At 41.8% G+C, this 26,107-nt stretch overlaps 1 protein-coding gene across 6 annotated transcripts; it reads right to left on the bottom strand.

Moving 5' to 3' along the window:
• Window positions 1-32: 32 nt before the first annotated feature.
• On the bottom strand, window positions 33-26,082 carry LOC130536352 (UPF0606 protein KIAA1549-like). 6 transcript variants are annotated; one of them, XM_057052226.1, is made up of 24 exons: window positions 24,902-26,082; window positions 23,944-24,228; window positions 15,207-17,180; window positions 14,971-15,059; window positions 14,313-14,472; window positions 14,095-14,225; window positions 13,288-13,480; window positions 13,128-13,187; window positions 12,912-13,057; window positions 11,047-11,224; window positions 10,262-10,446; window positions 9,391-9,492; window positions 8,940-9,167; window positions 7,445-7,671; window positions 7,089-7,225; window positions 6,259-6,273; window positions 5,798-6,003; window positions 5,322-5,554; window positions 5,090-5,234; window positions 4,687-5,010; window positions 3,863-3,915; window positions 2,889-3,037; window positions 2,259-2,413; window positions 33-1,836 (listed from the first exon to the last, which is right to left on the bottom strand). In XM_057052226.1, exons 2-24 carry the CDS (start codon window positions 24,074-24,076, stop codon window positions 1,639-1,641), a joined length of 5,421 nt encoding a protein of 1,806 aa, XP_056908206.1. In that variant the 5' UTR covers window positions 24,077-24,228; window positions 24,902-26,082; the 3' UTR covers window positions 33-1,638. The 6 variants fall into 6 exon arrangements, with proteins under 6 accessions (XP_056908206.1, XP_056908204.1, XP_056908205.1 ...); XM_057052224.1 differs by having other exon boundaries at window positions 33-1,878; window positions 24,902-26,081; XM_057052225.1 differs by lacking the exon at window positions 6,259-6,273 and having other exon boundaries at window positions 33-1,878; window positions 24,902-26,081.
• Window positions 26,083-26,107: the final 25 nt, after the last annotated feature.

The following is a 26,107-nucleotide window of genomic DNA, read 5'->3' as shown; positions in this document are numbered from 1 at the left end:
GAAGTTTGAAAACAAAATCTATGGACGCAAACTCATGATTTCTGCATTGTATTTCAAGAATTTTGGAACAGCATGCTCAGAAGAGAACAAAAAATCAACACAATATTGAAACATGCAACAGCAAAACAGTCGGGCCAGCCAACAGATCGTTTCCAGAAAACACAAAACGCATAGAAACAAAACAGCAACATCAACAAATAACCAATAATGATAAACTGAGGAAGAACAAAGGGGAATGATGTGAAGTTACAGCACAAGCCAGCAGATGGAGGCAAACCTTGAGCTTGGTCTCAAATAATGCAATTATATATAATTTTCTACAGCATTTTAGGGTGATTGATGTCTCAAGTACTTCATTTGTCCAGCTGATTCCAAAAGGCACGTCACATTTCACACTTCAGACTCGCTGCCATAATGTTCATGCAGTGAATTTTCAGTAATACCTAAGCTCTGCTTTAAAAAATGCTTTTCTTTTTTTTAACCTTAAATACAACAGGCCTGAAATGTTTTAGAAAAATGCAGCCTGGAAAAATTCTCAACTAGTATTATAAAAAGTGAGCAAAATGACATGAGGCGAGGTAAACCCCCCCAAAAAAGACTTTTAAAAGCACGTGACTGGTTCAAGTAAACAATACATGCCCACAAACACAGTACGCTCCACTTCCCTAACATGTTAACAAGAAGGCAAATCAAACATGGAATACTGCATTCAACAGAGCTGGTTATTTAGAGTCAGTACATGTGAGTATTGTCTCATCACTGCTTTGTTCAAAAGGAATCTCTTGTTATATATCCTGAGCCGTACCGAGTAGTCTGCATACAGTGCATCAGATTATCACAGAATAGTGAGTACATCAAACACACTCCGACCGTCATCTAAATACTACATTTCAGTTATTATTTGCAGTACAATTATGTCTGTGTTCCGCCAGCCTCTGAAGCTGTTAAACGGTTTTCACGCCGGTTTTCACGTTTTGTTTTCGCTACTTCACACAAAAAGAAACACGGGACATTAATCTGAGTTAGAGACTCGGACTAACTATGCCGCTGCAGACGAGCAGCGTGAGGACGAGCCAAAGTGTTATCAGTCTGGACCGTCTCGCTGGCTGTGAACCTCACTGTTGCTGTTGGCAGTAGATCAGGTTGGGTTTATGACGTCACAGTGTCAAGGCATAGCATGGCTCATCATGGCAGAAGACACGCACCATGCTCAGAAAAGAGGTTTCAGGCCTGCATTTATCGACAAGATGTGGCAGGGTGGTTAAAAGAAGAAGAGAAACGATTGGTCGGGAGGGGTTGAATGAAGGCAGCATGAGAAGAAAAACAGAAAACTGCAAAACGCAGCAAAAAAGTGGATCCACGAGACTGGGAGAGACATGATCCCTTCCTGATCCACAATGTAGTGCAGGGTAGAAACACGGGCAGTCTAGCATGTTCTGGCCAAGTACATTTTAAGAGTCTCCGACTGGACACGCTGTAGCCGATGTGATGTTGTACTTGCGAAGCTGCACCGACCATGCCATCGCACATCCTCAATCCAGCTCCCTCAGGGACTTCCATAGGAAGCATTGTGAGATTAAATGAAGCAGGTGGGTAGATTCAATGGCAGGACTGAGGCGTGGCCGCGGTCCAGAGGCCCTAGCTGTGGTAGCTGGGCACAGCTGACTGTTTCTGCGAGAGACGCAACAGCTCCTCCCTAATGGCCTTGATCAGGGAGGCAGACGAGTGAGTCGGAGGAGAGGTTTGGAGCGGCGGCGCCGAGGACACGTAGCTCACACCTGGGGGGTCAATGTGCACGGGGGGAGCCGCCGGCTCCTTGATAAAACTCCTGGGTGTCTGGAAGATAGAGGAGTGTGGGTAGTCAAGACAATCCAGGAACTGAAGGCAGGAGGGACGGAAGAGAGTAGGAAGAGAAGAGAGAACAAAGATTAGAACTGAGAGGAAAAAAGGCAGATTGTAAAGTCAGTGCTACAGAGTGGAAAACATATTGCAGTAATAAAAAAATCAATGGATTTTAGTCTTCCAGTACTGAAAAAAGTATGTTAATGCAATTTGTATTGTAAGAACTCCTGAAAGTATAGATGTTTGGACTTTCTAAAATCAAAATTGCATGCAAAATAGCATTAATAACCAGTACTTTTTTGGTCAGGTGTAATTCTATAATATTAAATTGAATGGAAACACCAAACAATAAATAAAGGAAATGAGATACATTGATAATGGAAGAAAATCAGAGGTTTGGAGTTTAGGCTACTTACTGTCTCTTTTTCAGGCTCATTCTGAGAGAAGCTGTTGTCATGGTAATGGCTCCAGCTGATACCTCCGCCGTGGCCTGCAGAGGCCCTGAGTCCTGCTGGGTGACCATTCACACGGCTGGGCAATCCCACCTGTGCGAGATGATGGAGCTGGGCACCTTCACACACACACACACACACACACACACACACACACACACACACACACCACACACACACACACACCACACACACACACACACACACACACCACACACACGCACACGCGCACACCATCAGTGCTATGGTTGCTGATACTCAATCCTCAGCTGGCCTTGATTCAATCAGCAGAACCTAAAAAGCACTCTGTGTCTCCCTGCTGTAAGCCAAATGACAGAATCCATTTCTGTTAGAGCGAGTCACATGATGGCTGCAGATTCACAATCAGGCTGATTTAATAATTCAGGAGATAGATGAGGTTTTTCTGCTGGACAGGTTTTGTCGTTTGGAGGAGTGGTTTGAAAGGAAGAAAGATATTTATATGGATAGATATATTAAAATAATAAAAAACATTAAAGAATGTTATATCTCAGCAATAATGAAATGATAAAGGCCTTTTGTGGTTGTATTAATGAGCGGATTTTCCACCCTCACCTGTAGATCCACCCACTGGTCGTGGTCTGGCAGATGATGGCAGCTCTTCGGTGTAAAGACCCCTGCTGGAGTACAGGCTGTCTGGCTGCAGCTGCTCTGATTGTCCCGCTGTTTCTCGCGAGGGCAGGTAACTCGAGCCGAGGGCCTGTCTGAAATGACGATGGCATATTTCTTTGCAAGTGCGGACACCATATAAATATACATGATCCACAAATAAGTCAACTATTATGCATAAATACAAATAAACATCCAAATATATAACATTTGGCTGTTCTCTTTGACAGGCAGTGACTTCATTTTAAAAAGCTATTTGTTCGGGTGTCATGACAAATATATGTCAGTGTATTCTGCCCCCGCTCCAGAGACCACTGCATCGACCTGACCCATTAAACCAATAAAATAAAAATGACTCTGCTTTCATTATTAATGAAGCCAAATGAACCAAGGGACAGACAAAGTCAAACAAATCCGGTGGATTCCTCTCCAAGACAGGGAACACGGCTACCTCTGGGACGCGTTTCATGCAAATTAAACTAATATACTGGTACATTTATATTTGCATGGGATCAAAGACAGGTTACAGCAGTTAGCAGATTAAAATGTAATATAAATATGTCTAAAAGCTTTTCCAATAAAAAAACTGTAAAATCAGTTCTAATCACAATAGTAATTAATAGTAATTGTAACAGGGAACTGGGCTAAGAAGCGGCGGGTTCTCGGTTCAAGTCCTAGTGCACACAAAACATGAAAGGTGTTCTGGTAGTAGGGGGAGATACCAGAACAACTTCAGAGAAGTGCTGGGGTACCCTTGAGCAAGGCACCGAACCCACAAATGCTCATATAGGGCTCAGCAATGAACTGGCGACTCATTCAGGACCCTGCCTTTGCCCATATACTCTTCCCCTGACCCCAAAAGGGATCAAATGGTTAAGAAGAGGAGAAGACGAGAGCAACAAGCTAATAAATCACATTACCTTGTCATCAGGTTGTGGACAGAAGGTTGAGAAATGCCCACTTCTGAGTACCTCTGGAGAAGAACAGGGATGAAATTTGAAATAAATAAGTGTGGCTGCAGTGGTTACTGCTACATCCTCTGTTACTTGGGATAAAAAAAAATAATCAACAAATCAACAACAATTTAACAAGTAAGGTTTCTTCAATGATTAGTGCATGTTAAATAGCTTTCAAATGGGTATAAATATGAAACAGTGGGAGTCTTAGGGAGTGAAGAGGTATGTAGATTTATCACTGTAAGCATGCACACAGTGTGGCACCTGCGGGGGTGTGTATCAGTAAATTACTGGGGTGTTATCAACGAAATGTTGACAGCGCAGAGCTCACACTTATCTCATCAAACTTTCATTTATGGAACAGCTGCACCACTCAGGCTTATCCCTCATCTTCATTGTGTCTTCAGGAACATAAACTACTGGGAACAGTGAGAGTTGTGGCCCTACATAAAAGTGTTAATGTGTGGAGCTCTTTGAACAGTTGTTTCCATATGTTCAAAACCAAATCGAGCCTGTCCTGATGTGACTGAAGCTTGATGAAGCGTGCTGTAGTATAGGGCATTCCTAGGTCACAGCTCCATAGGAGTGACAGATGGAGGAATGCTTAACTGATTAGAGGACACAAATAAACCAGAAGCTATAGGCCTCATGCTGGGGTCAGCTGAAGAAACAAGTGGGAATAGTCAATGTAAAGATGACAGATGCTGTTTTTAATGTAAACTACTGTACATGTTCTGGTGGAAAGTTGAAACTGAAAAGTGTGCCCGAGACCTGGGGATCATACTCACACCAGGGAATGGGCCCAGAGCCGAATACGATGGAATCCACTGTCTGGGGCCACGGCTAGGAGGACTGGATGTGGGGGGGTTGGTGTTGACGCCTGGGAGGGTGATCCCCGCTGAGTTGCCCTGAGAGGTGGGCGACACTAACGCAAAGGCATCGTCCAGCAGGGAGTGCATCTGCTGCCGCGCCTCCTCGATCGAAGGCTGTGGGGGCATGTAGGGGGGAGGGGGAGGGGCGTGGCCCGGGGGGGAACAAGTCGGACCCAGAAAGACGTCATCGGTGGGGGAGGGGCTCCTGTGGGGTGAGCACTGGCCTTGGTCAGGATCCGACTGGAAGAAATATGCATGTTTAGAATATTGGGCTTTTCTAAGTTTGAGAAAGAGCTGATACTTTTCTTCCAGCACCCACCACATAAGCCACATTGTTTACGCCTGGACACCTTCTGTAAATGCCCTCACTGTCTTCAGAGATCAGGTGGTCTTTATCTGCTTCTCTTGCACCTCCATTCAGCTGCTCCTTCACCCTCTGTTTAGGAGAGCGTCTCGCACGACCACTGAGCACGCAAAATGAAGAAATGTTAATAAACTGCAATCACCCCTTCCCCCATCTATGGACACAGATCATCATCTCATGTCCTGACCTTTTCTTGGACCCGGTGAAGATGGACATGGGCATCTGGGCTTCGGGGTCAACAATCTTGTCGATCTGAGTCGGCGCTTTCTGATAGATCTGATCCTGATCCTTTCCGTTCCCAAGGCCACATGCCAGGTCGTCCATTGCAGGGAAGTCGTAGTGGCCCTTTCTCTTGGCGCGCAGGCGTATCTTGTTACGATGGTGCTCGATCTCTGACTTGTGCCTCAAAGCTACCTGGATCTGAGGACAAAATAATACAAACTTAGCAGTCAACAACTTCTGAGCATCTAGGCAGGCAGCAGAGGGGCAGAGTGTGAGAAAAAGCTGATCTGTTGATCATTTAATTTTACTTAATTATAGTAACTTCTAATGCTGATCCTGAAAATTTGGCACCTTTGAGAGTGTAGAATAATTTTACATTCAAATGAGACTAATCAGCTTGATTCAATTGCACCATAGTGTGGTGTTTCGTTAAAACACAACCTCTCTGGTAATTTGATTGGCGTCAGACAGTTTGTCGTTGATGGGGGTGCCGTGCAGCGGTGGAAGGGGCATGGGCTGCATGGCGATGAGCTGGACTTTGCTGGGGAGTCTCCTGCTGGCATCTGCGCCACGAGACAACCGGTCTACGTGTTCAAAGATGGAGGCTGAGGACAGCTGCTCATTTGTGCCATTCATAGGAGGAGGACCTGGGGAAGAGCAGAGGAACGTAAGTCATAAAAACCCTCTGCTAAGTACATAAACTGGGTAAAGGCATATATAGACTTAAAGGAATACTATTTCCTAAATTGTTCGCGAGATTCACGAGAACAGTAATTGACAGCTCAGTAGACTGTGAGAAGAAACCAAAGACAAATCTACAAACAGACAACAAACACACAGCTGCTGTGGAAGATCAAGCTGGAGGTCTAAGAAGAAAAACAAAGATGAAAAAAATAGCTTACCGATTCTATTCTTTCCTGCAAACCACCGTAGAAAGGAAAAGGACAGTAAAACAGAAAGAAAAGATTGTGATAGATTTAGGTTGACGGTAAAATTGTGGAAAACAGTTTATTGAACTGAGAGAAGAAAGAAGGAACATTGAGTCATGCAGGAGGAAGTGTATACAGAGCAGATGAAAGCTTCTCATTTGACACTGGAAAGTTCATAAATCAGAGAAAAGAAATGAGCTGCTTGATGATCAAGACACTGACTGAAAAGAGGTGACCAGGTATAATACCCAGCATGTCTCATTGATCCGTTCTCTAAACACAGCAGTGCAACAGGCACAGTCTGGTACACAGATTTATCAATAAGAAAACAGAGCCCTTTCCTCTGATTGAGAGTCAGGCTGCAGCCTGTGGGCCTGACGCCCTTTGGCTCCAGCTCCGAGTCTCTGAGCGGCACCACAGATGTCAATCTTTCAATAAGCTGCCACTGAGTCAATTCAGCTATTTCCTTCACTTCTCACTATCTGGACCTTTTTTCCCAGAGACTCCCAGTCAAGTGTTTCCTTTACCCCCCAGACACCTGCTATGTGATTTGGATGTCAATATTTGTTTGACTCCGAGCCTTTTTTCATTCCTTCTCTGCTTTGTCTTTCCCCTCCATTTCACAATGGCCAACTATCCTCAGTCTTGACTCCTGACTCCAGTCCTGTTAATCAGATCTTATCAGCTTGAGTTGCTCTCTTTCTTGTTGTTATCCGTCTGCCCAACCCTCCCCCCTTACTTCCATCCTTTCCGCTCCCATTCTCACTCTCTGTGATTGGAAGAGTGTTGCCAAGGCTGCTCACCATTTAAAACATTGATGGGGACCTTGCGGGTGTGCTTGCCGTCGCTGGGCGTGGTGTAGCCTCTCCGGTTCTCCTCGTTTGGTTCCCGCTCACTGGAATGGTCACTTACCACTGAGTCACCATCCGATGGTGAGATCCTGCCAATGGAACATGCACATCAATAATACAACATGCCCTCGTTGTGAAAACCCAGACGTAAACAAAAAGTGTTGAGCCAATACTCAACGTGTTAATAATAGATCACAGGTTTTGTCAAAAGCTGTATGTTTGCACATATAGATCGAATTAAAGTATAGTCGAGACACTAAACGAACGTTTGTATGTGAGCATGTGTCAGCTGATCTGATTCATTTCACCTTTCATGCCTTTTGCTGCTGCGGGATGCCTTAGTGGAGTTTTTAGATATGGGAGCTGGGAGCTCTCCGTTGTCTGACCGACTGAGGCCATCTTTTGCAGGCATGGGCAGAGGTCCAGAGCCAGTCCCTGATGGGGCAGCCTCCTGAATCACCATGACATCATCCTTGCTGTGCTGGCCAAGGTGCAGCTTGGCAAAGTCAAAGCCTTTCACGGTGGGAGCCTGCAACTGAGGACAGGAGAAGATAGGGGAAAGATGGGCAGAATGCAGCGAGGAATGGAGGGAAGCATGAAAACATGTACGGAGGTGAGAAAGCAATACCATATTCAAATTTCCCTCAAGTCAAAATGTGTTTTATGTTTCGGGCATTCATCGTTATGATGCTTTTTCCAGTTAAATCACACTGTGCAGACATTGCATCTTTCTTTCGGCACTTACATTTCACAATGTATCTAGACTATTATAAGATTCGTGAATTTTTATTCCTCAGTAATGTGGAATCATCATCAATATACTGTATATGTGTGTGTGTGTGTGTGTGTGTGTACAAGGAATAAGTAAGTACATCTTATAAGAGCTGCAAGGGTTAGTATCTAGGAGTGTTTCTCCTGCTGCATCTTAAAAGGAAGAAAGTGATGAGAAATCAGAAATATATTTATTAATATATTGATCTAATATGCGTGATAATGGTAACAAGGAGAGATTCCATTGCGTATCCAAGGTAATGTAAACTTAGCTTTACTGTGGGAAATTTATACAGTGACTGGTGAAACCCTGACTGTAAATAATAATTGATATCTGTCTGAAAAAAATAAAAATGACATCTTCACAGTCTTATTTTCTAATTACAAAATTGAAAGGTGCATGGCAGCCATCAATGAACAAAACAAAGATGGGGTGAGAGGATGCAGAGAGAGGAGGGAAAACCCTGAAGTGCTTCCTTCCCTTCTTATCAATGGGGGATGGAATCGTTGAGACGATTTAAGTGCAAAGCCCTCAGGACTCTCCAGTAGTAAAGGGGATGCCAGAACCTGACTCAACCTTTGGTCCTGTGACTTTGAAATGTGTACCCGGCAGAGGAATCCTGTTAATTCGCTGAGTTGTGAGTCATCTAAAGACTGAAAATGTATGGCTTAGGAGAAGCTTGTTGGTATAAAACTGCTAATCCAGCATGATGCTTGCTATTACAAAACTGCTAATCCTAACAGAGAGAGGGGGAGTGTGTGTTAGTGCTGCTCTCTAAGGCATATAAGCAAGACCAGTTTGAATGGGAAACATTCAATAATAAAGCCACTTCATTTGAATCAACACTGACATTAAATAAAAGCAAACAAAAAGATCTATTGAAACTGCATGTTATACTAATTACCAGTAGTTTAGTTTGGTCTGGTGGCAAACTGGGGAATCACAGTGCTGCGTATTTAACACCAGCAATCCTTCAATTCACAGTAAATACAACACGACCCACTATAGCTACTGGCTACAGGGTGATGTACCTCCTTGGCTTTCCTCCCTCTTAACGCTTTTGTTCTCTCTTCTTTCTGCCCTGTTTGCACTGTCTTAGCTTGGCTCCATCCTTTTCTTTGCTCTTCTTGTGGTCTTTCTTGCTTTTTAAAGTCTGCCTTTGCATCATTTTTATCATTGTTGTCTTCCTCCTCCTCATCTTCTTCCTCCTCCTCCTCTTCTTCTTCCTCCTCCTCTTCTTCCTCCTCACTGCTCGTAGACTGTTTGTTAGATGACAGAGATCTCTGAGCAGAGGTAATGTTGGAATGTAAAAATATTTAAAGGGGGATGATACAGTGTTATCTCTGGATCAAATAAAGGGAGCTGGATTGTTAAACAAGGACTACTTTATGCAACTATGGAGGATCTGATCTACTTTTCAACAAAGACACTAAGTAAATGACAATCTAGACCAACTAGAACCCATGATAGGTTGCTCTCAACCTCCTCCTCTTCTTCATACTCCTCCTCATCTTCTTCCCAGCTAAAATCTTGTTTAGTAGGAGACAGTAGGGAGGACCTTGATCCTCTGAGTGAGGTCGTGGACTGTGAGAGTGGGGTAATGTGACAGATAAACATAAAAGACGGGCTAAATACGATAGAATTAGATATTACTGACATTAGATATTACATAGATATTACATTAAATCTACTGTCAGGGGTTTCTGTCACAGACAAAAGATAAGTGTGTGGAGCAGCCAACAACAGCAGCACAAATTTATTGTATATTTGGACTGAGTCCTGCTTTAAACAAGTAAGAGTGGAGCACTTAGAGGGGGATCACATTACAACTGTACCACAAAGATGAAACGATTCTCTGCTATACCTTGTGGGATGTGTCTCCTTCACAGAAATGTAACTGAGATATAAAAGGCTTTTAACTAACACACGTTTACAAGTTTGAAACTGCAAAGCAGATGCTTTTTCCCCATCAAACTGTATTAGACAAGAACAGTTTGTGTCAATTACCCAGTATACTTAACTTACTTAACTTCTCTCTGTTTTTCCTCATGTTTTTGTCATATAATACTCTTTTATACGTTGATTATTTTTTTCAGGATGTATGCAAATAAAAAAAACCTGAAATGAGCTAAAATGGTTATATGTGGGGAAAATAGCTTGAAATAGAATAAATTTTCTTGGCATTTAAAACTGTGTCAACAGGCATCCTTAAAGAGTTCCTAATATTGATCTATTATTTCATCCATATTGTGTCAAATGTCCTCATAAGAACAGTAGTTCCACCTCCTGGCCATTCAATTTAACTGAAAGTGCAAAAATAAAAAAAATAGTAGAATAAAGGGCTTGACTCTACCTTCTGTCTCTGCTGAATAGAGGTCATGGCGTCTGGCTGGAACTCCAGCTTGTCGGTGCGACACAGTTTCCAGTATAGGATGGAAATGATGATGATGACCACGAGGAGGGGAATCACCACGCCGACGACAATCCACAAGTTTGTGTTCTCAGTATCGGAGGGCGCAGATGCCACCTTTTCAACAGCTGCAGAGGAAAGTCAGACTAAGGCTGAAACTAAAATTTCACGCATGTCATCTCATGAAGCACAGACAGTTCCAGAATCAAATACCACAATATATGGATATATATAGGAATTGTCGTAACTCCTCACAGTGATAAAAAAAAACCTCAATGAGATCCTTCATTATTTTTAATTAACATTCATTTCTTCCTTGAGGAAAGTACCAAAAAGAACAGTCACCCAAGGTGCACAAGTCCCTGGAGGGGCTCATTAGGACTTCATCCCTTATTTAGTTTCTTAATGAGTCAGATGGGCTTTTGGTACAACTAGTACACAATTAAAGAAATGAGCTCAAATGTTACTATAACCAGTGTGAATGAGCTCAATGCTGGGTGGTATCATCCATTCTGGTGCTTACTAGGACCATTTTCTCATCCTTTTTTATTTTCTCTCAGTGCTCATTTAACATCACATGGCTTTGAAACCTTGTATTGACCTGCAAGCTCAACACTGCTATTACAACCACAATTCACCTGTAATATAAATTGTATCAGCCCCCAAACAAAATCCATTTTTCAAAAATGTTGTTCATTTTACTCGGCCAATTATCTGGAAGTACTCACGCTGTGCCAAAACGCCCTGCACACGATACCCTAGGATGATGGCAGCCCTTTGAACATCCATCCGGTTGAGTATGTAGGCTGCTTGGTCTGCAGGCATTCTCTGACCATCGGGACCTTCCACGAAATACACAATCTCTAAGGGATGATCTGTACCCACCAGCCGACTGGTGCTCACAACCTTGGAGATTGGTAAACAAGGAAAAGTTCAGTGTTTTTAATGGTTAACACAGGCAGTAAGTTTAATACATTTTAAGTATTTAAACTATAGAATTAAGCAGTTGTATTGTCTTTGCTGCCACCGCTGTTATAAACACAGCGATAGTAAAGACAGGCCACCAGTATTATCTGTCAGTGCAATAAACAATCATCATCATGGTATCATGTCTTTTCTTTAAGCATAAATGTGTCCAGATGTAGGCAAATGGCTCATGTATACACAAAATAAAGTAAAAAAAAGAGATCAGTTCATTTTTAAGGAAATAATTTAATTTCAGATTTTATTTCTCTGTTGGTCTCTTTTTCACAGGTTGAGGGTTGTGCTAACCTTCAGTGTATGTCAAAATTGGCATGATTTAGCTCTCACGGTTAACACTGTAAATAGATCCAATAGCAACATTTGTGGTGGGAATGCAGAACTTATAGAACTAGAAAAGTTTATCCAATAGTGAATTGCAGTTAAACAAACAGAAAAAGCTTGCATTCTAGCAACCCCTTCTGTAGTATTTGTGGTTCAACACATCTGCTCTAATATGTCTACGTTTACATCCACGTGTGTGCGTACAGTTGCCCTTAGGGGAGACATAGTGTAGTCGGCTGTCTGCATTACTGGAAAGAGTGAAGTGCAGGTCATGCCTGGGTTGACACAGAAAAAAAGGGCAGACACTCCCATCCAAAGACTAATCCAGTCAATGCACAGTTATTAGAGTGGAAAATGGCAGTACAAATGTGCCTTTTCTGTCTGGGCAGATTCATCAGTAACACCCGCACAGCTCACACAAAAGGAATCATTTTGAAATATCTGTTCTTGCATGTGTATATATTTTCTAAAACAGGAATAATGCCTTGAGAAAGGATTAGAGGTCTGATAACACAGAGACACATGTTTCCAGTGTTTTATGCAGACAACGGTGCAACTGACAGAAAGGTCAGGAGGGACGATGCTACTTATCCATGGAATATATTTATCACACTGACAGTTCCCCTCTTGAAAAACCACCAAATGCACTCAGACAGGGTCAGATCAAATATCGGTCTCTCCTCTCCAATAAGAAGATGAAAGTGTTTTCTTTTCCTGTGTTTCTGATTTCTAAGTCTTTAACTCACCCCGGCAAACACAGACATGCTCTAAATCTTTCCAACTGCAGGAAGCAGAAAAAGAGAAATCACTGAATAATTGATCTGCTCTTAGCAGCTCGGAAGATCATGAGTTCACATCAGGTAGCGGGAGTAGAAAAAGAAAGAAATGGGAGAGAAGGAAAAGAACAAGGACTCATTAGGTTGTGGTCTGTGACTGACTTGCTCCTGATCTGAATAGGATGTTGTTGCCATGGAGATGGGTCCCTATCCCAGACTCCTTTGAGATGAGTTGTGCAGGTGTGGAGTGAACCCACAAAAGCCAGAGCCTGATTAGTAAAACAGTAAGGCTTTCAGTCGCAGCGAACTCTGTAACGCTAACATAATGAAGCCTCAGTGCTCAGGCAAGGTGGTGAGACAGCCTGCATTAGTAATGATAAAAAATGGCACAAGAAGCTATTAATTAAGCAATCAAAGATAGGAAATTTTGTTATGTCACATATTTAATCAATTTAATCATTTTAGGTAAACGCCCAGTTAGATCAGTTCTAAAAAAGATATAAATATGATACCTGAACACTGCTGTTGCCTATCGCTGTAGCTCGCTTGACACGTCTGGCCGAACCCATAGCCTCACCCAGTATCATGGCCACTCTGCGTTCCATGTTTGCTTGAAAGGTTCTCTCACCCACTTTGTGATCCATCACACCAAGGAGTACTACGAACAAAGAAAGATGCGATTTAAATGGCTGCTACCTTCGCCATGCCAACAACTGATTATGTCATACCTGTTCTCAGCCAAGAGGAGCGAAGCAGCTGGCTGGTGTTCAACTCTGGATAATGGAAAGCTGTGGGGAAAAGTACAATAAAACCATTATAAAGCAGTAGATTATTATTAGGGTAAAAATGAGACTCAAATTAAGTGGAAGTTTCTTTTATTGTACTCACGTTCAGCAATCTGTAGCACAGGAAAGCCCATGTAATAGCTGAATTCCACCACTGTGAGCTTCATCAGAGCATTGCTGACCTCTGACCCTGTCAGATAACCCCTTGAACTACGCACTGTAAATGTGATGTCCACTGGTTTCCTCTGTGGTTGCTGCTCGTAATATTGCTGAGCTGCCATGGTGATATTTGCAATCTAAAATCCAGACAGTGGAAGGCTATTTAGCAGACAGAAAAATAAACAAAACTGTCTCGGTCCCGCTGTTGTCGGTTCTGGGAACAGTCGTACAGAACATGAACACCATGTGTTGCAATGACTGGAAACATAGACACAACTGGGCAAGCGCTGAAGTTCTCAAAGTAAATGTTCGCATGACCTATTCATTTGGAAACAAACGCCTCAATTAATCATTTAATTTAGTTCAAATAACAGTATAATTTAAGTCATGGTGTAAGGACATGATGTAACATTATAATGATGACAGGAAACTGCCTTATAAAAACATCATTAGTAATCTTTTTCTTCATATTTCCCATCTAGAGGGAATAAAGTATCAAACTGAGGTATTCCTGGTTCTCGTCCATGAGTGATATCAGATAAATGACATGGTACCGAGAGATACTGAACACGCTGTACAGATAACAAGCTCACTTCCTCACTTATTGTCACAACAAGGCATCTATGATATCCATTAATTCAATAAAATATTCTTGGTTTGCACATTTACACAAAGGACTTTTTTAGTGTTAACAAAGCCAAAAAATCATAATGGCCTTTTCTTTTCTAGACAGGATGCGGCTTTTACTTACATGCACTGTGAAGTTTGTTGACTCCTTAGATCGTCGACGCACCTCTGCAAATGCCATGGTCAAACCTTTCTCAATGCTTTCACTGAAGTTGCAAAAGCGTACATCAATGTGACCAGGCACAAACTGCAGCACTAGAGAACAAGGAAAGTTCATAATACTGTATCAAAACCAAAAGTCCTTGCAGACTATATAAGAGTAACAAGTTGGTTTTTTTTTACCTGTGTGGATGTGATATTTACAATCTGGTGTTGTCCAGTTGGGAGACACTGACAGGAAGCGGCGGCCAAACTTTCGGAGAGCGTTAGTGACTGATATGGCTGTGTACACAACTGGACCAGACACTGTCCGAAACAAAAACCTTGGTGGGGGGTCCACAACCTTCAAACAACATTATACAATAGAGACAAATCACTCAGAGCTATTTATTCACAGTGGCTTGCTTAGAAAAGCACTTGAACTGAGGCAGTCCTGTAGATCATAATATGGCTTCCACTTCAGTCATTTATCATAAAACCAGTGCCGTGATCTGACGTTCATCTGAATTACAGACATTCAGTCAAACGCACACATACAGACGCACATTTGTAGTTTTGGTGATAACTCACGTCTTTATGTTCTAAAAATGACCTCACCATGAAATGTATATCATACTCACTATGGTACTCACATTTGGCCTTCTGTCTGTGAGGAGTCTAATAGACGTAATGCATTCCACAGCCCCAACCCTAACCATCACAAATAAATGCCCAAGCCGAACCTTTATCCTCGTCTAAAAGCAACTTTAATCTTAAAACCAAGTTTTGACCCTCAAATAGTCCCTTAACATTATGAGAACCAGTCATTATCACTTTACTCTTGAAAGTATGTTTCATTTACCTGAAGCTCCACAGACCTGTTGAACTCTGCCTTCAGTATGTCTTTGATGTGAGATTTGGCATAGCCAACAGTGACTCCAGGAGGAAAACCTTCAAAAGAATTCAAAAACACAGCTATAACCTGCCCCATTTTCAATTAATTGCATATAAACTACCAACAGTGATGATCAACACATATAAGCCAAAAGAAAAATTAAAAAAACCCATAAATATACATTACACATGTGATTACCTTACCTATTTTTACCAAATAAACAGGCCTGTCAACATCACAGAAGTATTGCCTTGATGCCGTCACTGTGGCAGTTTTTCTGCTGGTGGTTGAGTCGATGTTGACATTAGTTGCAGTTGTAGTTACGGCTTGATGGGAGGCATTTGTGGCAGTTGTAGTGACGGGTATATCAGAGACAGTATTAGCGTCATTGCTAGGTGGTATTAAGGTCAGTGTGGCTGGGATGCCAGTCCCATCTTCAGTCACCCCCTGATCACTCAGTATGTCAGAGGAAGTAACAGCAACTGTGGGTTCAGTTGAAAGTAAACTAATGTTGAAAATTTGCTCTGTTGTAGAGTCTTCGACAGTCATTACTGCTGTTCCCGAGGTGGTGTTGGCAACAGGTGTAGTGGGAACAGCAGAGAAGGCTGTGGTTGAGGTTAAGAAGATAGTGGAGGGTACAGAACTCTGCTGGACTGACTCAGTGACAAACCAATGGACGTCGGTCAGAGAGGAATAGGGTATTACATCGTTGGGGAGCAGAGGCGTGACGGTGGGTGACAACAGATCTGGCAATGCGGTGCTGTCTATACCAGGAGTTAGTGCAGATGAGGGCCAATTGGTTGTGGACACCTGACCATCCCAACTGGAGAATGATGGGTTAAAGAAATGAGTTGGCACTATGGAAGGATCAAGGAAAGCCACAGAGGTATTCTTTAGCTGAGGACTCTCTGCTGTCATTAATACTGTCGATTCGTCTTGAGGCTCAAACCCTGAAGCTTCGCCCCAGTTTCCTTCATCACTGAATTTGGTATCACTGATGAAGCTACTGGTGGGTAGAATCTCTGTAGGACCAAGGGACACCATAGAGACATTCCTGTGTTCAGCACCAGTTTCAACTGATTTATTCTCCCTGGTCAGCTGAGTGGTGTAATACTCCAAGCTGTTCATATCCGGTAAGAGGACATCCGTTGGTTGAATTGTGAAAGCATCTGTCCAGTCCACATCAGACGAGTGGGGAATCCTACTAGTGGGTGTTAGTTTCACTGTGTAATCTACTGAAGAGAGAGGAGAAGCATGGATGGCGGTACTGTATGTCCTGAGGCTGGGAGAAGGTGAAATATGAAGGGGGTGCAAGGATGAGGGGAAGATACCGACTCTGGAAGGAAAGGCCGTGTCATAGCTTTCTGTGTAATCCTCCAAATCATACACATCCGACAGGACCTTAGTCACTGGAGAGTAGTCTTCTCCTATGGAATCTAAAAATGTCATTGTCTCCAAATAATCTCCAGAGCCCCAGTCTATTTCCATGGTGTTTGTGGGGTAGAAGTCATCTGGAGACACATCAGTGGGGTCAAAGGAGGGTGATGTTGGATGGGGTAAAATGAAAGGCACATTGTATTCAGGGGTTAGAACATCATCTTGTTGGAGTGGCACGTTTATATCGTGTGCTGGTTGGTTCCACTCCAGAGGGCCATTGCTTGGACCTATGTCCAGGTTGTAAGATTGATTTATGGGATAGTCAGCGGAGGCCAGATTAGCAGAGTGAAGAATGTGGCCAGGAAGTGAGGTCGTCATTGCCAGTGTTTGCTCTGACACTCTGTCCTGCTGATGGTGAGAGATTAATTCTTGTCCTGAATTTAGACTGAGCCGAGATTCTGTTAAACTGGCAAATCGAGACAGGCTTGAAGATGTTTCTGGATCAGGTTGCTGGTATCTTGTTGGGGTTGGAGAAAGAGAATACTTAACATCATTTGTCCCTATCGCTTTTAAGGGTGTGGAGGTTTCAGAAGTAATGTTTTCCCACTTGAAATGTATACTGTCAACAGCCATAACATTATGTCTTGGCTTGGAAGTGGACTGTTGAGCACCAGGGGACTCAGGGCTTTCAAAGGCTTTATAATTCACTGATGGTAAGGCTGATGGTGGCGACCTTGTTACACTTGCAACATCTCCAAAAAATCTCCTGAGGTGATATGTTGAATTTTGAAGAGGCTCATCTGCAAAGAAAAAAATAGTGTTTCTAATAGAGCATCACTAACATGTCATGAACATATGCTGCTGCCTTTTATCAGTAAAATCAACATATTATGCTTTACATAATAAACCGCTTGTTACAGGACTGCTGCTGTTTTGTGACCCATATATTGAGCACTGTATCCACAAGGATCCGTGTAGAATGGGACTATGAATAGAAACAGGCCGCTGCCTGCAATTAAAAATTGTTTCATCTTCTTTCAAGATAAGATAAAATGGTATTTCTTTCATCCAAGACCATGAAAATAAGGATGTCAGTACAGCCTGATGACGGAAATATATACTGTACCTATGATATATAACTATAATTGCAGAAATATAGTTTCTGTCATCATTGGATATATAAAACCAAACAATTGAATGCATAGGACACACAAATAGAAGAAAGACACTAAAAAAAATACTTGATGTGTTCACAAGTGTATTTTAAATGACTGGCATTATTTACTTATATTTTTTTATCTCCTCTGTTGGACATGCTGCAATGATAAAAATACACTACTTTACTTTGTCAGTAAGTTGTTTGATTGACTTTGCTAGAAGTCTCCTTTTTAGGCTCAGAATGTTAAATGTAACCTTGGTCTATATTTAGAGAGAATCAATAGAAATTTGACAAACAGTTTTTAATGCAAAAGTATCGACAAGCTGGAGAATGGGATTTCGAAACAAGTCTAAGTGGTTTACCAGAAAACACCAGCTACTCCAATGGCTCCGGCTACCCTGCAATGATATTAGTAGCGCAAAACTGAACTAAAAGCATTGTGGGAAACATTGTGGGTCCATAAGTGAGTTAACAGGTCAATACACTACAATGTTAAGAAATGAAATAATACACACATCAGTGACAAATGGACACATTTTAACTCCAGGATGAGAATGGGAAGTCAAGTACTCACTGACCATGTGAATTCTAAAACAAAGGCGAGGCTATGCTGGCTCAGTCCTTTAACCAGAATAGTCTAGAGATAACAACCAATATCCCTTATATGGTTCCTGCTGTAGAATTGAAGGGTGGAGTGGTTTTTAGCTTACCCAAATGCAGCACAGGCACTTACAAACAGTGAAAGCCTGAAAGGTATCATGAGGCCATGAAAACTTTAGGGAATGCAAAGTGGCTCCTGCAAGACATTTACTTGTGCGCCAAAAGCCTAATTTGGTTTGTTGCATATTATAGTATGAAACGTTTAATTGGCGGAATGCCATTGTGTGAAACAAGCCTTCTGCATCGTGATTCAGCACCAGTAACGTGGTTGCATTATGGAAGTGCAACAGTTTTGCCGACTCATAGCTGCAGAAGGAGTTGTCTATTTTAATCCAAAGTGAAGATTGTTTAAAAAAAAGAACATGAATATAAAAGAGAGGAAAATACTTCTGCTGCATCGTCTTCAATTTGCTGCATGGGTTCGTAGAAACGACTGCCTCTGGTTTGGCTGAGGAGAAACCTCCCAACTTAATTATAACCTACACTGGTACCTTAATTGAGTCAACATGTTATTATAACGGAGCCCTTTTGACATAACTCTGAAAACAAAACTTTTCTCTCTTTTCTCTGACTTCTGCTGCATTCTCCTGCAATGCACACACTTGTTCGCTGCGCACTGAGTTAACTGGTGATGGCTCGACAAGAAACCAGAATTAAATAAATAAAAATAAAAACAGGATCTCTTTGCCTGGGCTGCACATTACATTTTAAATGTGATACAATGTCAGTGGACAATCATCCTGACGTTTGAGGTCATACTGTGGTGCATGACCCCAAAATGCCAACCTATTTGAGGAAACCCCTGGGCTGGACCAACAAATCAACTCATTTATTGTGACAAAGGACATTTAGACATGCATTGGTGGATGAACACCAGCTACTGTGATAAAAGCAACTGAAGGTTGACTGAAAAGGATTGTAACCTGAGGTGATGGTAATAATGAGTAGACCAGAAGACGGTAAAGAAACACCTGATATCTGTAATGTTTGGTCCAAACATCTACAAGAATTGTGACCATCGCCTTGCTTGTCTTAATAATTCAACAGGTACGGACCTGACCTAATGATTCTACACTTTGGTGTTGACAGTTGTGTGCGACAGACAGCAGCCAGGTAAAAGGGCACAGAGAGCCAGAGTGAATTAAAAATTGACAAAGGCCTTAAAGGCCGAGTGGCTTTGCCACCTGTCCCCTTGCTGAAACAGGAGTATGTCACACACTGCTGGCTGCTCAGTGCAGGGTCGGGCTGTGAAACTAAGTTCCAGGTCCCATCAAAAGGGTGACCTTTAAATATCAGGTCATGTCAGCACAAACGTCGTGAAAAATGGACCAAATTGACCAGGATATACTGTATATTTCTCTCCGTAACCTCATCCACATTTTTTTCATGTGGGAATAGCTTCCACATTCACATTCTTAGCTTAAATTTGCATTGGACCAACTGTGTTTAGAAATCATTATTTTACATTAACTGTTAAACGTGTTTTTTTTAGTTCAAAACATTCAAATATCAAATCATTTGACACACATAATAAGATTTCCTTTTGTGGGTATTTTGGTTTGTTCTGTTGCCTGTTGTTCCATTTGTTCTGTTTCCATTGATCTGACTGTTCCCTCAGGATGGCTACTGGTTTGTAATAGAATTTGATTTTCCGGGATATCATTTAATACCTGATTTTGTATTGTTTTTGGATAATTATTTGATTTAACCTTTAAGATCAGAATCACCTCTGGTTGTTAGTTAAAGGGCAGTCAGAGAAAAACTGTTTGGCTTTGACAAAAAGCGTGTTGCTGTGCAGCACTGGGTTAAAACATACTTTTACACACCTGTTGGTGTTTGAATAAAATGATGTTTATATATGGTTTCTGGATCAGAACCACATTTATCACTATCATTTTGTGAGCTAATACAAAGTAGTAATTTAAAGCCTAAATAATGGTTGTAAAAGGTCCAGAATGTTTTGGAGTAATTTGCTTTAATTGCCGTAATATGGTTTCGACTGCAGCCAAACAGCTGTAAAATACAGACTTGAGTCCGCACATGCTGCGCACGATACTGCATACACGCCTCTGTGTGTGTGTGTGTGTATGTGTGTGGAAACCTAAGACACTAAACCCTCTAATGAAATCATTTTCTACCTTCGCCAGACTTCTCATTGAAAGAAAAGTTATTTAATGGTTGTGTAATGTAACAAAAGAAGAAAGGTTCTTTTGCTATTAATGCTAGCTCACTATAGACCCACACATGGTTCTGTTTTCTGCTAAGCCCATTGCGTGACTGGCTCCTTTTTTGCTGGCAGACGTGGTGTACACTCAAAACAGTTAAATAGTCAAGGCGCTGAGGTGTTGACATTTAGTTTATTGAAGAACTTTTTAGATGGGAAAGATTCTGTTATTTTTATCAGTGGACTTCAAATTTACGTAACTCACCACCAAAGCTCCAACACCCCACCGAGATAAATGCTTTATGGTTGTTTGACGTCCTGCGGTATAACGTATCTTAAACACGCGGCAATTCCTTTCTGGCACATTGAATCGTGTCTTTGCAGACTAAAATCTGACAGGTAATTGATAGATAAATCAAAATAGGCCTTTATGGTCAGACCTGGTAGGCTTGTTAAGACTCAACTTCAGGCCTTTATGGTCAACTTTACAGGTAAACTTTCTACAGATCTGAATCTCTGAAAGACAGGAAGAGGAGGATGTGAAACAAGAGAAGCCGTCATCCTCCTCCAATATACTTTACCTCGTACGTCCCAGCTACCGAAGAGAAAGCAAGTTAAGTTTCAAACCAAAATGATTTAGCCTGGAGTGGCCCAAAAGAGGCCGAACTCAACCGCACCATCTGCTCTGATAAATATATGAATAACCAGCCAGAATTCATCAGAAGATTTGGGCTTAACAATATATAGCCACAATGTTTTCTTGTGTTAAACAGCCCATTTTAAGCTCACAGCACAGATAAAATATAATTGCTACAAACCACCGCTGGGACAATGACCATGGTCATCATCAGTTGGTTTTATAAATAAAAAGAATAGAATTATTAAATGCAATATAGCTACAGCTAAGTATGATATAAAAAGGTTAAATAGCAACATAAAACCAAGGAAAACAGGCAAATTACAAATAATTATTATAATAACTGTGTCTGGGGGAAGAAAGAAGAAAACATCAAAAGCAAGACCAAAACGTTCACTTAAAATCAAACTTTGTGGTAAAACACAAGAGCAGGTTACACGAAACCACCAGCAGATGTACGTGCGTTAAATGTGGCGCCTTCCCGTCACAACCTCCCCGTGTGATGCAGATATTCACTGGGGGAAAAATGAATTGTCATCTTTGGAGCAGAAAGTTTCAGATTAATTTGTTTTTTAATGAAGTTGCTTCAGAGTGGCTGAAGAGAGTGGCTGCTATCCAACTGAATTTTCTAAGCAACCTGCAGCCTGATGAGAGCAAAAGCGTTTGCCTCTTGAAAGGTTCTACCCATTGATCCGCGACTGGCCCCCAGCTCTAATGAATAATGAATAGGCATATTGTCATCCTACATGGATCGCATTTCACATGGCAACAGGCTACACGTAATTAGCCCGAGCTCTGCTGGTTTGAATTTACCAACCACTGGTGTGCTGGGAGACTGCTGAGGACCTGAGTGATGTCACATAGTGGAGCTTATAATTACATCTTACAATTTTACAGATCAAAAACTCATTTCAGGTCTCAGCTGCAAATGGATCTGGTTCATGCAGCAGACGACGTGAGAAAAAAGAGAAATGGAAAATTACTGCATGACCTCATGACATATATGCAGTGTGACGCCCTCAGACAGACCTCAAACTTTGGCTTTAATAGCTAAGAGAGCCGAGTGAGAAGCACACCTAACAAGAAACCTGACAAAGTTCATCTAATTACACAACTTCCACCATCTCCCATGTCTTCACTGGGCACCAGTCACATAAAAGTGCTCAAACTGCCGCAGCACGATTTAAACCAGCGTGCAGCATGTCTGACTGAACAATGGATGAAAAATCCCGTCTCCCACGAGGCGGCGGTTTACATTCTGCCACTGGGGTACAGCCTGCTCTTCAAAGTGTTCCATTAGCTGTGTGTGATCATCAAAAGCTGTGAGAAGATACAGTGGCATATAAATACAGCCATGCTGCTTTGGCAGGAGATAAAACAATCGCACACAAAAAATCCCCACAGAAATACAGTACATGGACTTTGGTTTCTCCAGTTCCTCTTTATTTTTAGCATCATTAGAGCTTCATGACATTTTAAAATGAAAAGGCGTCAGAAGATGGACGGAGATGTGAAATTGTTCCCTTCGATAGCACATTGGTCTACACCAGATTCTTTTTTAGACCAAAGTGATGTTACTCATCAAAATAAAAGGAAGGTGGAATACAATTTTGTCCTGTTATAATGCTACATCATGAGTTTTTCTTCTAAAATATGCTCCTTTCACTGGACAGTGTGTTGGGGGAGGGGTTTTGGTGGGATCACGTCAGCGTCTATAAAAGTAAGCCTGGGGGACCACAACCATCAAGCAGATGGATTTAGAGCCTTTCTCTTTCTCTAATTACTGGAAACTGGTTGAACACTGCAGTCTGTGTGTACTGTAGGCATTGATCCACTTCAGCTACTGTGAAAATCCAAAACCAGACTCACTTTCATAGGTCTTCAATGTGCAAAACCCTGCATGCAAATAAAGAGATTTGGACTAATGAACACAGAGCAAAGAGCCAAAATGTGCACTACATATGTCTTATTTTACATAATTATGCCTTGTGGAAGGGTGATGAGCTCAAAATAGAAGATTCTGTAACATTGTCCTGAAAGTTAGGGTAGTAGACTAGTTGAGATGGCACTGAGCAAAGAACATAACGGCCACTGTTCTAACGCAGCTGCAGAATTATCCGTAAATAAGACTGTAGCTGTGTTCGCATCTCCTGTTTCACTGTGTCCATGTAATGAAAAGTTAAAACTTGTGCAGCATTGCCACTCTGTAATAGTGATAATCAACAAATGCGCTTACATCTGGGACACCACTATTGCTGCATGATTAATTGCAATTGATTTGCATTAAAATCGACGGACCTACCTGTATACTTTCAATTGAATTCAATGTTAAAATACGTGATCAATGATGGTTTCAAGTACTATAATTATCATTAAACCACTGTTTTTGGGCGATTAGTAGCACAATCATCACTGTAGCTATTTACAATTTGTATGATCAGTTTATATGGGAAAACTGCAGAGCTGTATACTGACCTCCGACCCCGCTGACCAACTCAACCAGCAGCTTATTCATATTTTGTATGTATTTCTATGCCTCTCATCTACCTCCCCTCCCCTTCCCTCTACCTCTCCTCTACCCCTCTCCTCTCCTACCTATTCTATCCTCTACCTGTCCTCCCCCTTCTCCTCTCTCTCTACCCAGCCGGCCATCAGCAGGAGGGTCCCCCTACATGAGCCTGGTCCTGCTCAAGGTTTCTTCCTGTTAAAGGGGTTTTTTCTTGCCACTGTTGCTTATCTGGGATTAGGCCCTGGGATTCTGGAAAGCGCCTTGAAACAATTCTGATTGTAAAAGATGCTATACAAATAAAGATTGATTGATTGATTGATAATGCTTTTATTAGAAAACTGTGCTTAGTCTAAGATTGTGCATGTATTAGGTAACAGCAACAGTTACAGCACAGTGGATCATGCTGTGCACATCAGCAAAAGGTGTTTTCTTACCTGCAATATAAGGGTCAGCTGCGCTCACTGTTACCAGAACCATCAGCCCCAGAAGTACTGCATGCTGCCCGTGGATACGCAGAAGAGAGCTGAGCATCACCACCAAACCCGCAGAGGACACGGAACCTGCCATTGGTTTGGAGTGGAGCACATTCAAGGCATTTCAACAAGCTCCAAAGGGAGGCCTCGTTTCAAAGAGGAATGATTTGGGTTATTTGGGGCCAGCTAGTTTATGTAGTCGTCTACTTTAGGGCTCCTCCTTCCACGATGTGCACTGAAGAATGCCTGTTGAAATCAAGAGGAAAAACAAAGCTGCTGTATTTCCTGCTTTCCAACAACAGTAATTAAGCAGTTTACAGAGAAGAAATCAACTTCATTATTAGTGAACAATTTACCTCTCCTAAAACACTGCCATGTCATCCGAATATACAGTAATAGACAGGATGGGTGGAGACAGATGATTCCCAAGTTTTAAATCATAAGAATTAATAATCTACTAGTGTTTTATTATTGGACATCAACTCAGTGAGCTCTGTTAAAACACTTAAACACAGGCACTGGTTTTGGACAGTAAAAACTGCAAGGTAGATATGATTAAACGACATCGACATATGCTTGTTTCTATTTTTTATAATAAGAAGTCTACAAGGTCAAAGCAACAGAGCCCGGAGACGTACTTCATCTCCCGGCTGCGCTGCTAGCTTTCAGTCGCTACCTCCGAGTCTCCCGAGAGGCAGCATGCTGCTGTCCTACATCCCGTCCCGTTACTTTCTAACGGACCCTGTGTGCGCCTGGTCTTAACAAAGCCGCTTATATCCTATTCATTTTGCTGAGACTGCAGGTTAGCTTATCAACATACATTTTCCATATTTTCCTGCGTTAGCTCCCAGGGCACAAGACGGTTTCCCCCCTCATTTCCCCACAGCCATTCTGCACACTGCTGCGTAGTCACACTTACCATGAAAATGGAGCTCCGGCTCTATAACTGTCTTTATCTGGGTTTTAATAAACTATCCTGGAAAAAGAACTTCGAAAATGCTGCCTTTTTGTAAACACCTGCCAGCATTTGGCTAGGCTTAGGTGTAAATGGGCCGGTGGCTATCTTTCATCTGACAATCCTTCGGTATGGTTACCTTCTCCCATCCCGACAATTGTTTAGTCCCGCCTCCTGTATGATGTGATTTGTTTTTAATCCTCCATAACCTTCTCTGATTGGCTGATACACCTTTCTGTCAACCAGAGGGGTTTACTTTAGGTTGGTCACCCTTGACTAGCGTCTGCGGCTTCCAGGGCAACGTTTCCTCGTGGAAGACTCACTCACCAATGGCTGTACACATATAGTTGTTATAACGGTCTGCTTATACGCTCAGTGGCAATTAACGAATTAACCTTTACAATTTACAATTAACACTGGAATCATTTACTTTATTTGAGGGAAAGTGTTAAAGTGGTTTCTATTTTCCAAACTCCCTCAACATTTTTCGTCATTTTGCAAGACCACGCTATCAAAACCAGATTAACATAAAACAACAAACCAAGTTCTCGCCCTGCTGAGCAAGATTTTGCGCTCGCAAATTAACAAGGACGATCACGATTACTCGACCTTGTTTTGCAAATTCACATGCACCAATGTTTTGACGAACATTGTCACCTAGTGGCGATGTAGTGCAATGACATTACACATGATAAAAAAAATCATTAATTTACGATCACATATTGACATGAATAGCAGTAAATCATGGCCTTATAAAAGTCAATCAGTAATAGTTTTAAAATATTAATCAAACCGTTGTTTAATACATTGACTAACTTGACTTAATGATTTGCAAACATGCATGATAAAGACTAGGTTTTTGCCCACACAAAGGTTATGTCTAGGAGCATGTTGCTCTTGGCCTTTTGAGTGAATATTTTTCTAAAAGGATAGCATTGGATGGATATAGACATGGATATCAATCTTCCATGTCTTCCCACACTTTCCATTTTCTCTTCATTGTTAGGACTTTATGATTTTTTACGAATTTCAATCAAATCAAGAGTGTAGATTTTAGAGAAAATTGTTGATCCTTTAAACATAAATGACAAGCCTCAGATGCACACACACACACACACACAGGTGCATACACACAAACACACACACACACACACACACACACCACACACA

This window comes from Takifugu flavidus, chromosome 13, assembly GCF_003711565.1.
Source record: "Takifugu flavidus isolate HTHZ2018 chromosome 13, ASM371156v2, whole genome shotgun sequence".
NCBI classification, from domain to species: Eukaryota; Metazoa; Chordata; class Actinopteri; order Tetraodontiformes; family Tetraodontidae; genus Takifugu; species Takifugu flavidus.
Note: the sequence above shows the minus strand (reverse complement) of the source record. Positions and strands in the feature narration are given on the sequence as shown.

What these genes read in the sequence shown, in the direction of transcription:
- LOC130536352 (XM_057052224.1), bottom strand. Translation starts at nt 24,076, where the DNA reads ATGGCAGGTTCCGTGTCCTCTGCGGGTTTGGTGGTGATGCTCAGCTCT. An exon ending in TGTTTATTTGGTAAAAATAG is followed by an intron (nt 15,060 to 15,206) that starts GTAAGGTAATCA and finishes ATTCTTTTGAAG; the next exon opens with GTTTTCCTCCTGGAGTCACT. An exon ending in ACAGGTCTGTGGAGCTTCAG is followed by an intron (nt 14,473 to 14,970) that starts GTAAATGAAACA and finishes TGTTGTTTGAAG; the next exon opens with GTTGTGGACCCCCCACCAAG.